This window comes from Miniopterus natalensis, chromosome 2, assembly GCF_054644295.1.
Source record: "Miniopterus natalensis isolate mMinNat1 chromosome 2, mMinNat1.hap1, whole genome shotgun sequence".
NCBI classification, from domain to species: Eukaryota; Metazoa; Chordata; class Mammalia; order Chiroptera; family Miniopteridae; genus Miniopterus; species Miniopterus natalensis.
This window is the reverse complement of record NC_142082.1, coordinates 181,339,230-181,352,571: the sequence shown is the minus strand read 5'-3', so window position 1 is coordinate 181,352,571 and position 13,342 is coordinate 181,339,230. Positions and strand designations below refer to the sequence as shown.

Genomic DNA, 13,342 nt, shown 5'->3' with positions numbered 1-13,342 from the left:
TTGCTTCACATAGTGGACAGACCTGCAGGGCACACAGTCCCAAGCCTCTCTCCACTTACATGCCTCCAGCACCGAGGAGCTCCCCTCACGCCACACAGCCCCGCCCAGGCTGACCGGCTCTGCTTTTAAGCCATGGAGCCTCGTGGGCTGAGACCTCTCAGGGGGAGGGGACAAGGGAGTGAGCTTTCCCTTCCTTCCTTGTCCCTGCCCCCAAGCCCATTTCTTGGAGTCCCCATAATTTGAGAGCTCATTGAATTTGGCCAAAGCCTCTGATTCCCAGATGTCCAACAGGCCACAGTGCCTGGTGCGGACAGCCGGCATGGGGGAGGTGATGGCGGCGGAACAGGGGCTGCCAGCAGGGAAGAAAGCCCAGGGTGGATGGTCCCTGGGAAGGAAGCTCCAGCCAGGGAGACGCTCCAAACGCCACCGCTTCAGGATGGGCCAGAGTCCCACTGCCTGCGGGCTGAGCCAGTCTCAGGAGCCCACCGCCCACAAAGAAGATGTGCCTGCAGGGAAGCCCCTGGAGTCCTAGGCAGGGCTTGTAGACGCCTCCTCTGGGCCCCACAGAACCTTGGACATCCCCCGCTTAGAGCAGCTACGAACTGAGTGTGGACTGTCCTGGCCTCTCACCCGAACCCCGCTGTGCTCTCCAAGGGCAGAGCTCTCCATCCTCTCCTGTGCCCCGAGCCCTACCTGGAGCAGAGAGGGGCCCTGCAGCCTCAGCAAGGAGGGAGATCACTGCCACTTGGCGGCATCAGGAGGGCTAGGGAGGGGTTTCTGCACTGGAGGGCTTTGCAGCGTCCTTCCCACCCTGCACCCCCTCCTCTCCTTTTCACCTTGCACCGCTCTGTAGTCACTTATTCAGCACCCCCTCACTGGGTGAGGCCTACACTGGCTCTGGGAACCCCAAACGAAGAGGACATGGTCCCTGCCCCCCAGAAACCACGAGTACACGCTCAGTGGAGACAGAGGTTGAGGGCTGGATGGAGGGTGATGGCATTCTCCCCCGGCCTCCTGAGGGCCTGCCGCCCACCTCATGTCTCCCCTGCCTACCCCGACCACACACAGATACATGTTCATGTGGGCATCCCTTCCTGCACCTGCACACACTACCACACGTGACACCCCTCCTCACCCACCAGGCCACCAGCAGGCACGGCCTGCCCACTCCCCTGCAGGGCCCACCACTCCCCTGCAGGGCCCACCACTCACCTGCAGGGCCCACCACTCACCTGCAGGGCCCACCCACACACCTGCAGGGCCCACCACAAACCTGCAGGGCCCACCACTCCCCTGCAGGGCCCACCACACACCTGCAGGGCCCACCACTCCCCTGCAGGGCCCACCACTCCCCTGCAGGGCCCACCCACACACCTGCACCCCCGCCCACTCACCCACAACAGTGCTTCCTACCCTTTCCTGTGCCCCCTGGGGGAGTTCACAGTCCCTTCTCAGAGTAATGTTTTGAAGCACATACATTTTTTAATGCTTAGGAGTAGAAAGGAAGGGAGCCAGTTATGTTAAAACAGTTGTCAAAATATTTTTTTTAAAAACAAATTTGTGATAGAGAACTATACGTGCCTCATTGTCAACACAATGAGTAACCAGAGCCAGCGGTGTGTCTGATGCTGTGCAGCTGCGAAGCAGTGACGACTGCGGGCGACACTGGGAGAGCTCTGCAACAGCCAGGATGCGACACGGAAATATCAGCGACTGCTACTGGTGACAGTCACAGGCACTGCCACTGAGCCCACTGTGGTTTGTTACCTCCATTCGCGACAGAAAGAAAGGCCAAATTTCAGTCAGAAGTCACTGAAAGAAACATGCAACCTGTCCCCATCCAAGTTCACGAACCTCAACTTAAGACCCTGTTCTAGAAACTCTCCCCCTTGGACCCCAGGGACGCGACATGGCCCTGGGCAGGTCCTCCTCCTACTTTGTAAGCTCCGTCCTTTTTAAATGCTGGGCCTTCTCAGGCTCCCCAGCGCCCAGTCTCCCCTCTCCTGTCCCTGACCCCACACCCACTCCCAACGACTGTCCCTGGGCTGACCAGTCCCAAGCCTGTCCCAGCCCCAGGCTTACTCACTGCTGAACAGCAGGCTTCCCAGACACTGCCCTGGGACAGCCCTAGGAACCTCAAATTCATCATGTCCAAAATGGGTATGTCATATTCTCCCCAGACACCAAATTTTCCCCCTGAGCTTCCCACCCACATGAAGAAACCCCCAGCCATCACCATTCCCGGGAGTCGTCCAGACTATAACTCTTTCTCCCTCGTCCCCACATCCATCTCAGAGACCTACCCGTTTCAGCACCTAAGTCTCTCTTCTCTGTCCACCCAGGCAGGTGGCACTCTCTCACTCACGAGTCTCAACAGCTTCCTTCTCCACCCTTGCCTCCTATGATACATCCTCCACTCAGCAGCCAGAGGGCTCCTCCAAAACCAAAAGGTTTCTGTGGCTCTCCATGCCTCCCAGAGAGTTTCCAAACTCCTTTGTTTGGCATTCAAGGCCTTTATATTAGTGTTCTTGGCTAGATGGTTGGGAAGGTGGGTGGATGAATGCATGAATGTAAGGGTTGGGTAGATGGATGGGGTGGGTGGGCGGATGAATGGAGAAGAGCTAAAAAGATAGATGGATGGGTGGGTGGATGGATGGATGGATGGATGGATGGATGGATGGATGGATGGATGGATGGATGGATGGATAAGTGGGTGGATGGATGGATGGATGGATGGATGGATGGATGGATGGATGGATAAGTGGGTGGGTGGGTAAATGGATGGGTGGATGGGAGCTGTCCCTACCGCACTCCTGGAGAAGCCAGTCACAGCAGTGGGCACACTGCTCCATCCGCCTCCACCCCAGCCCTCTCCAGCCCCCCAGCCCAGTACCCTAAACACTCACACAGCACCTCACAGTTAGCCAAGCTTTCTCCTGCTTTCCAATCTAGATGGAAACTGGTGCCCAGAGAGGCTAAGTTGTTTGCTCGGTATCACACAGCAGTGAGCACCAGCGTCAGGATTTGAACTTGGGGAGAGAAGAGGGAGATGAGAGGAGCAGAGCAGAGCTCCACAGGGCGGATGAGGAAGGAAGTGGAAAGCGGTCCCACAGGAGAGCTGGAGAGGGGTGAGCAGGAAGACATTCTGGCCGACTAAAAAGACATATTGATTTCTCTCCGAGGGACACAAATGCAGCCGTTTTCTCCCAACAGGACAGGGAGGCAGTCTGAGGGCAGTGGTGGGTCAAAACTGGCTTCTCACACAGAAGCCAAAGCCCAGGCTCGATGGACGCGTAAAAATCCAATCATGCTTTAAATGCCCCAGGAGGGGTGAACTCATTAGCCAGCCAGCCCTCTTCCTAATTCTCGGCTCTCTATCAATTACAACAAGACCTCCTGGAAGGCCTCGGGGGCTCGGGGGCTGCGTGGGCCAGGGCCCTGGCCAAGCCCCACTCAGTGACCGCCAGGCTCGGTGGCCTGGACAAGCGCTTCACCTCTCCGGGCCTCATCTGTCCAGTAGGCAGTCTCTAGAGCCAACATGAACTGCACCCAGTGCATAGTAGGTCCTTAGTGAACGCCAGTGTTCTGCCTCCCCAGTGCAGTACTCCCTTTGCCTTCCAGAATCTGGACAACAAATGTCCTTCCATACTCAGCGCACACTCCAGGCTGTCATCAGAGACCCTGATGACCCCAGCTCAGCTCAGAGCCCTTGACCAGGCTGTTTCCACTCAAATCTAGAACAGTGTCCAACACATAGCTGGCTTCAATCAACACTTTTTGGATGAATGAATGGATTGATCAATCATCAATCAGTATCTGTTGCAGGAGCCTCCTGCCTGGCCTCCAGACCTCAGTCTCTCTCCCTCAAGCAGCCTCCATTCCGCTCTAGGAGCAACCATTCCAGTAAATGAATTTCCCCACACCCCACCCTGCTGGACACCCATCAATGGCTCCCCAGTGCCCACACGATCAAGTGCACCCTCTAACCTGGCATCCACACCCTGATATCCAGCTTGTCTCACACTGTTCCAGCCACACCAAACTCCTCTCTGTTCTCTACACGATTCCCTCTGCCATTCCTCCACTGGTCTCCTGGAAACTCCTACTCACACAGCAAGACCCAGGCTAAATGCCGCCTCCTCCAGGTAAGCTTCACCAGTGCTCCCAGGCTGGCCAGGGGCAGTTTCTGCACCTGCAGCTCTCTTTACACAGAAACCTCCATGCGACAGTTCCTGAGGCTGCCCTGTGGGTCAGGCTCTCCCTGGCCAGCCAGGTTCCTCTGACTGGCTGTCCAGCTGCCCTGCTGACCGATGCCAGTGCAGCAACCACTCTGGCCGCTGTGAGCATCCCCAGGGCACAGCTTGATGCTGACTTTTACTTTGGAGAAAAACAACTTTCTCTATACCAGATGGAGGGAAACGGACAATTTCCCAGACATGTGTTGCTTCTTCCAGCAACACTTGTCGCCCCGTCTGGGTGTTCCCATTAGGCCAGGGCTGAAGGAGGAGGGGACAGCCTCCTCCAAAGAACCCCTTTCCCAGCCATGGGCAGGCTGGGTGGGCACAGCACTGAGTAGGAGAGTCTGGGGTCCTAGGCTCCAGTCCACCCTGGCATTGTTGACTACTTAACGTGGGCAAGTCATGCTCCCTTCTGGGCCTCAGTGTACCCAGCTGTACAATGGGGAGTTAGCATACTCCCGGGCCTGCCACCTCACAGGAGGTGCTGAGAGAATCTGAGAGGTCACAGCAGGTGGGAAAGTGCCATGGGAACTGGGAAGTGATGCACAAGCCCATCTGTGCTGGGCCAGTGTTGCCCCTTAGAGTAAGTGAGCCACTGGGCACTCTAGGACCTTCTCCCGCCTGGTGGGAGATAAAGCAGCAATTCCCCAGAGGCAGAAGGCAACACGCTGACAAAGGGCTGAGGGGTTCTAGAGGAAAAGAGCTGGAATCCAGGAAAACTTCCTGCAGGTGGCGGCAGGAAGCTGGGCCTGGTGCAGGATTTGGAGCCCGGAGATGGGGGAACAGGGCATGGTGGGGGCAGACCCAGCCTAAGCTAAGGTAGGGAAGCAGGAGCCTCAGGAACCGTCAGCAGCATGTCGGGGCTTCAGGGCAGAGTCAGGAAGGGAAACAGCAGAAAGGCTCTGGAGGACACCCAGCCTGGAGCCCGGAAGGCCTCGGGTCCGGGTGAGGGGGTGACAGAGAGCCACGGAAGGTCTTAGAGTGAGGAAAGAATAAGCACAGGAAAGAAAGCGGGCAGGGAGGCAGTGAGGGGACACAGCCCCTCCTGGCACACAGCACTGGAAGGCAGTGTCTACACAGAGAGCCCAGGACCCCCAAGGGGAAGGTGGGTCAGGAGGAAGGAGTGTGTCCAGGGGAGAAGTAATCACCCAAAGTCACAAAGCTTTGGGCCTCTGTCTACTGTGCACGGGAAGAGAGGGAGGGTGACACCAGCTGTCACGTGGGAGAGGAGGGGTGAGACCCAGGGAGCTGCCCATTTATATAGGAAGAGATGGAAGAACTCCACCCAGATGCTCCCAATGTCCACACCACAGGGAAAGGGCTCGGGACAGGGGGGATGGAGGTTAGATTAAGGGGAAACTTCCTGACAGGAGCCCTTAGAAAGGTCCTAGAGGCCTTGACCCAGTGACCCAAGGCCCCAGCTGGTGCAGCAAGTTTGAGAGGTAACCTGCAGAGGTCACCTGAGCAGCCTGGGCCTCTCAGACCATCATCAAGGACACGGGCCCACCGGTCTTCGGGACCCTTGTCCAGAGGCTGGGCACCGCTTTCCCTGTAGCCAGAGCCACCCCAGGTGGCTCCCTGACAGCTCCACTGTCATCCCCAGTGTGCATGCAGCTGCTAGTCTGCACTCAACAGTTTGCCCCATCAATACTTGCCCTGGATTCTCACTTGACCTCTTCACATTCCCAACTGGGGTCACTGTGACCCCCATTTCACAGGTGAGCAAACAGCAGCTCAGCAAACACAAGAAACTTGTCCAAGAAGCCAGGAGCAGGTCTGCATTCACCCAGCAACCAAGCCACAATCCCTGGGCCACCTCTGAGTCCTCTCCTTCCAACACCAACCCCAGGCAGCCAGACCTCCACCGGACCCTCCTCTCCAGGCCCTGCGAGCACCCTGGACCACCATCATTCCTCCATCCCACAGGTGCCTTCTCATGACACTCTCCCAGCTGATGTGGTCCCCATGGGCACCGCAGTGACCTTGTCCTGCACAGAACGGCCATGGCTGTCCCTGGCACATGCCTGGTACACAGCACGTACTCAGTAAAAGGCTTGTTGAATGATCTCATGAGTGGGCGAGTGAATGATGGGTGAACGGAGCCCATCACTTCCTCAACAAACACCCGGACCCTCACAGTGAACAGCACAAGACTTGGTAGCCTGGGGCTACAATGAGACCCTGGGCCCGCCCTCTTCCTGTCCAGTGATGGGTGAGGTCAGAGGGCCCCAGAGGCAGGGATCTAGGCCACGTGGACTTCAAAGTGAGAGTACCCACAGACCCCAACCTAGCAAGAAGAGGGCCGGAGCCAGGCAGGGGGTCAGAAGCAAACAGAAGGGGGCAGAGGGGCAGAGGAAAAAGCACAGCTTGAGTGAGCCCCCCACAAGGAAGGCGGAGCCCAGGAGACACCACTGCGATGCCTCCTTAGGAGGGTAGCAGGGAAACAGGTTCCCTGGGCAGCCCCTCCCGACCTCACTGCCCAACTCTCCCATCTCCCATCTCTCCCAGCTCTCCCATCCTGAAGACTGGGAGATTGAGGGCTAGAGAAGGGGAATGACTTGTCCAAAGTCACTGGCAGCTGGCGCCTCCTGCCTCCCCACGCAGACTGGCGCCCTCCCCCTGCCCGGCAGAGAGACAGCCTTCACAGCCCACTGGCTTCCCACCATGCCTGGATGATTTGTCACGGATGATTCGAAAGCAGCAGAAGTGCTGGCTCAGCATGCTGGGAGGGAGGGGCTGCAAACTCCTCAAGGGGGTGGCCCCGGCAAGCCACAGCAAGCTGGCTGCCAAATGTAGACGCTGGAACCCAGGGCGACCCTTGTCTGACCACCCGGACTGCAAAGCAAACCTCCCTGCCCCGTGGAGTGTGGAGAACCCGTGCTTTTCCTGGCTCTGCCGGGGGCCGCAGCACCCGGATAGAAGCTGAGGCTGGGGACACAGGACAGAGGTCTTCATCCCAGCTCTGCCACTGTCTGGCTGCCAACCCTGGAAAGAAGTGACTCAACCTCGCTGAGCCTCACTTTCCTCGTGTGTAAAATGGGGTTGCCTCTGGGTGGTTGTAAGAGTTAAAAGTGATAATGCAGGCAAAGGATTTAGCACAGTAAGTGCCAGCTCTCCTTACTGTCACCCCGAGCTCCTCCTCTGTGCTGGACACACCACTGGGTGCTCTACAGAAACCTCTAACCGTCCTAAAGGGTCCCATTGCCAAGATGAGAAAACGGGCTCAGGGAGGGAAACTCGAGCGAGTACACGCACCACTAGCCCTCCTTCCACAGGCAGCCAGTTACAGTAAGCCGGCTCTCCAAGTCTAATCCAGGGGGAAAATAGGTTCCCAGCTGATTAGTTCTGCGGCCGGGGCGCCCCCTGGAGGGTGCGGCAATGGATTAGCAATGTCTGCACGGAGGAGGCCATGGCCACTGGCGGCACAAGCGGCACAAATTTACCTAAATCACAGAGACTGAATCTGATTTTCCCTGGAAACAATGTCCTCTGAATGCATTATGTTCTATCTAAAGCCTTGATGCCCAATGTCTTACTGAATCTACAGGAGCAGGGTTCACTCAGCTACACACAAGGGCCTTGTTCACCTTTCAGGCACAGAAATGATGACCACGTTGTGGCGGTTTTTCTAGTCTGCACAGCTCCTTTTTCACATGTTCCTCATGCGATGGCTTTGGTCTTCATTGCAACCCTGTGAAGTGGGGATGACCACCCCTCTTTGACAACTGGGGAAACTGAGGCTCAGAGAAGTTAAGAAACGGGCTCATGGTCACACAGCAAATAAGAGGCAGAACCAGCTCCTGGGTCTATCTGACTCAGGTCCACAAGCCATACCCCACTTGCCCATGAGTCAAGCGGTGCAACCAATCCCCTGACATCTCACACCCAGACACCTGCCTGCTGAAGCCCAGGCTGACGACGCATGCCCAAGGCTGGGCCAGGCACGCACTGCTGCTGCCATGTGGGTGAGTGAACCTCTCCTGCTCGCCGGCTCAGGGTTCTCCAGTGAGTCAGGTGGTGACTCAGGGCGTAGCCCGGGCTAGATGGGGAGCTGAGTCAGGGAGCACCAAGCTTCAAAGGGCCGCTGGCTCTGAGCCTGGGCCCCCCAGCACCAGGGACACTAGTGCTCAGGACAGTCTGTCTGGGGCAGACCTCCCACATTGCTCTGGGCCTGCTGATCACGAGAACTACTCCCGTTAGCCTGACCCTGACGCCTACCCGCCAGGCTTCCTCTGGGTTCTTGATGGAGAGCAGAGTCTGGGAAGGTGAAGGGTCACTTCTGGTTGTCACAACGATGGAGGAACACTGCCTACTAATATTACCAAACGTCCTGTAATGTACAAGACAGCCAGGGCCACAAAACATGATCACGACCCAAAGCCAACAGTGTCCCCATTGGGGAGCACCGGGTTAAGCAGTGCCCCTGCCCTGAGCTCCCTCTCAGAGAAAAGGGAGGCAGGGCGATTTCTTCTCAGGGAAGAATCCTAGAGGCCTCAGCATCTGATTGGAGACACTCACAAACACACCCCAACCCCTAAACCAGCCTGAGCACCCCACGACTGAGTCTCTGCTGCAGGAGCCCCCTGTGGACACCAAGGTCGCCTGGGCCTGTGTTTGTAGAAACCCACCTGGCCTCTCTCCCCCCACCCCGACTCGGGCTATGAAATCTTAGCACCGCAGCACCGTGTTCACAGGGCCCAGAAACACGGGGCCTCCAACCGCAACTCCCAAACACACGCCGTTGCAGTCAGGCACATGTTTCAGACAGAACTCTACAGTTTGGGGATCACAGAAGCTTAGAATTTTAGTGTCACTGAGCTTTAAATGTGAACTGTGAACCCTTTGACTCAACCACAGAAACCTGGAGCCTGAGAGTCCCAGAACTTGACACTTTCGAGATTGCTCCGCACTGGAATCTGTCCAGAAGGCAGCCCAGCAGTCAGGCGGCCAATTCAAGCTGAGACCTCCATCCCTCACCCCAGCCTCTGCAGCCTCTCGCTGTGGGGCTGGGGAGCCCAACGGTGCTCTGAGCAGGTCCCAGTGCTGGGGCATCCCTCCTAAAGAGGGGGCTGAGTTCAGCCTCACCCCCTACCACATGCAGCTCCACTCACTTGGAGCCTGGGCTCTCCCTAAGACAGGACAGAAACAAGCCCAGCTCTGCCTAGAATCCAGACCCTTTCCCTTCCCACAGTTGCCCCCAACCCTAGGCTCTCTCATGCCCTGAGGGTGGAAGCCAAAGGGGTGGTAAGGACAAAAGCCAAAGGTCCCCAGGGACTCTGTTGTTTGCCCAACAGGCCGGAAATGTGGCAACCTGGAAAGGTCTACGTGTTCTTCACCTTCTCAGGTCCCAGGACGCCTAAGGTTAAGGGTGTAGGTGAGTGTGGTTGGCATCTTGGGTCTCAAGGCTGGAGGGGGCACCATCCAGCCCTTCCTTTTCAGATGCAGTGGAGGTGCTGAGACTCAGAGAGAGGGCTGCCCGAAGTCACACCTGCTTCGTGGCAGACTCAAACCTACTCTCTGTCCAAGGGCTTCTCCAGCCCAGCCAGACCTGCCAGAGCTGTCAGAGGGTGAGCTGGGGCAGACTCACACGCCAAGGTCATCTGAGCCATGACTCTGCCTCCAGCCCAGGGCAGAGCTGACCCAGGCAAGGTCCCTGTGACACGGTTGCAGTGTTTCCCTGCTCCTTCAGCCAGCTCTCTCTCCCTGAAAGGCTCAGACAGTTCCCCCTTCTCTGGCCGGGCTGCCCCCCAGCTCACACACTGCAGGTGCCTATGGTTTCCCCAATGGTTTGTACTAAAACTGCGCCTGTGGCTGGTGCCTGCTTCCTCCCCGCCAGGAGCTCCCCAGGGTAGACCAGCTCTGCTTTGTGATCCCAGGGGAGGTGTCAGGTGAACTAAGTTACTGAGGGACCCTCTCGTGGTACCTGAGGCCTCCTGAGCTGTCCCACAGAATGAACATCAAGGTTTTGGGCCCACTCCCAGCTGGGGGCCCCCAGCCCTGCACTCTGCCCACTCCAGCAGAGACTCTACGGTTTCCCAGATCTGGGTGGTGGGTGGTCCAGGGCCCATCATCATCTCAATGCCCAACACAGCAGAAGGCCCACAGATGTGGGATCAGCATGTGCCTCCCCCAGCCTTCTGGGGCTAGCCTCACCACCCCTGCCTGCACCCGGGCACCCCACCAACAAGGCCCAGCAGTCTCAGGCTTCCTAACCAGGGGCAGGCATGACAGGCAGAGCTCCCCCAGGAAACAGCCTGGCCCCAGGCAGGACCCCCACAAGCCCAGGCACACAAAGGATATGGGTTACACACCATCTTGATACACCAGTTCCGGGGGCTGGTGGTCTGTCGCAGACAGAAGAAGGCAACGGGCGCCAGGTCCGGGTGGGGGACATCTGGATCGGCTCCCTCCGGGGGCTCCTCCAGGCCTGGAGGGGAAGGAGGGGGGCTCCGGGGCCCCGGCTGCTCTGTGACTCCTGGCTCAGGGGCCAGGGCCACTGCAGAAGAAGAGAGCGGCGAGGAGCTCTCAGCCATGTCGGCGCTGAGCAGGGAGCCTGAGGGAGAAAGAGAAGTGACACATGGCGGGGGCAGGCCTGGCACAAGCTCCACAACCAAGCTCCGCAACCAAAGGGGACAGCCCAGCCTCAGGCCCACAGGCCCTCACTCTGGCCATGAGGATTAGGAAAGGACGGAGGGCCCGGGTGCCTCCGAGTTGGAATCCACTTCCAGGCTGGGTGGTCCTGGGACGACTCTGGTCAACCTCGCAGAGCCTCAGTTTGGGGAGATAAAGAGTGGGGCGAATAAAACCTCCATAGAGTGTACTTGTGATATTAGTTGGAGGTCTTTGTTGTTGTTTTATGATACTAGAGTTGTGTGTTCATTGCATCATCAAAGGTAAAGAAAGTTCGCAAGAAAAAAGGGAAAGTTACTGTAAAGGCAGACGTTATTGCCACAATGGCACGTGTCACAAGGAGAAGTTGGGGTGCTTTGGGGCCAGAAACCAGGGGACCTGCGCAAGCAGAGAGGAAATCAGGGCAGGCTTTCCTGAGGACAGCTGAGCTGAGACCTGCATTTGAGCCAGGGACCCACCGCCCACTGCACACGAAGCTGAGAGCCCAGGGACCTACACACCAACCTCTCTGCTTTACAGATGGGGAGACTGAGGCCCAGAAAAGGGACAGACAGACACACAGCCAGGTCACAGCAGAGACAGAACTCCCTAAGGGCCAGCTTCCTGGGTGTCCGACCTGTGCAGCCACCCAGGGCCCCATGCTCAGAAGGGCCTGTGTTTGCATTAATGCTCCACTATCACCAACTTCAAACTTAATAACTTATGATCCAGGGGCCCCATTTTCATTTTGCACTGGGCCCTGCAAGCCACAGAGCTGATCCTGACTCCATGTCAGGGTTACTTCCACATCCTGGACTCACAACAACCCCAGCAGGGTCATTATGCCCATTTAGCAGACGGAGAAGCCGAGGCCCAGAGAAAAGCATGGCGTGCCAAGTCTATGCACTGGAGCATGTTTAGAGGCCAGAATCTCATCACCAGCCTCCAGGCTCAGTGATGAGTGACCGTGGCCTCGCTTGTCCCCTCTACAGCCAGGCAATGCCAGGGCGGGAAGAAGAGCACTTCTCAGGGCCTGCGCCTCACCACCTCCTCCAAGAGACTACCAATCCCTGAATCTTTATCCACCAGGTTCTCCTGAACCCCAGAACCCTGACAGTGCCAGACCGGGCAGTGGGCATTGAAGATGCGGCTCAAATCCCCTGCGCCCACCCAACTGCCACCCATGGCTGCTGAGCTGTCTGCTGAGCTGCCCAGAGCTGATGCATTTGGACATTTTCCTGGCTCCTGGGGGCAACAGACGGGATTTGGCACCTCCTGCCACTTCGCCCAGTTGGTCAGGGAGGAACAGTTTCCACTCAAGCTCCCGGCTTTGCTCTTGGTTCCAGAAAAACAGCCATGGGTCTTACATAAGCTCCCAGGCACCTTGGCCCGCCACGTGTCAACCCCTGGGCTGAAAAACTTCCTCCCGAGGGTGGCTCCAGTCTTGGAGCCAGCCTTGGAGTCCACTGGCCCTTCGCTCCGGCCAAACTGGACCTCTTCAGATCCTACAGCACTGGCTGCCTCCTCCAGGCCTCTCCCTGGAGCACTCGCTCCTTCATCTCCCATGCCCTCTTCTCCCAGGCCCTGGAGATTCATTCATTTGTCCAACAATATTTCCAGAGCACCTACTATGTGCAGACATTGTGCAGGCTCTGGGGCTATGCTGGTGAATGAGCTAGACTTGGCCCCAACCCTCATTCACAATGCCAACACTCCAGCAAGGGAAAAAGACACAAGTCAATTAATCGCTCTCTCCCCGGGTTTCCAAAGCTCTTATCACTACCAAACATACTGTATAATTTATGTGTTTACATATTTATGATTTAGTATCTGTCCCCTCACCTGAAAGAAGGCTGTGAGAGAGCAGGGACTGTGGTCTCTTTCATTCAGTGCTGTATCTCCCAGTGCCTGGAACAGTGCCTAGAACATACTAGGTGTTCAATAAATATTTGTTGACTAAATTAATAAAAAGTGCTGGGAAGTAAATAAACAAGAGGGAAAGGTGAAAGTGGGGAGAAACCACCTTGTCTTCTCTAAAGAAAGAGATGTTTATGATAAACAACAAGAATCAGAAGGCATGGTCGTGGGCGATCTGTGGGAAGAGTGCTCCAGGTAGAAGGAATAGCATAAGCAAAGGTTGGGGAGCTGGAATGAGCTCCATGTGCTTAAGGAACAGAAACGAGGCCAGTGTGGCTGAGCTTAGGGCAGGGAGCGGGCTGAGAGTGGAGAGTCTGGCAGGGCCCCTTGAGAGGCCACGGAAGGAGCTTGGGTTTTAGTCCAAGTGCAACGGGCAGCCGTGGAAAGGCGTTTATGCCTTTAAGCCATCCGGCTGAGGGTTGAAGGGGGACAGGGCGGAGGGGCAGGGGTGGAGCTGCGAGGACCAAAGGAGGCTGGAAAAATGGGCGGGCCTGGCTTGGGATGCTGGTGGAGGTGCGAAGAAGGGGCCAAATTTGAGATAAATTTTAGAGGCAGAAGAGCCAGGCCTTGTATCAGTC

The 13,342-nt window shown here is 57.1% G+C and overlaps 1 protein-coding gene across 1 annotated transcript in view; it reads right to left on the bottom strand.

Annotated features, from left to right (window-relative positions):
• Nucleotides 1-10,771, bottom strand: part of CACNA1I (calcium voltage-gated channel subunit alpha1 I) — an 80,422-nt gene extending 69,651 nt beyond the window's left edge. The window contains exon 1 of the mRNA XM_087814005.1: nt 10,539-10,771. Coding sequence (XP_087670131.1) covers nt 10,539-10,771 — 233 coding nt within the window. The remainder of the gene's footprint in view (nt 1-10,538) is intronic.
• Between the last annotated feature and the right edge of the window lie 2,571 nt (nt 10,772-13,342).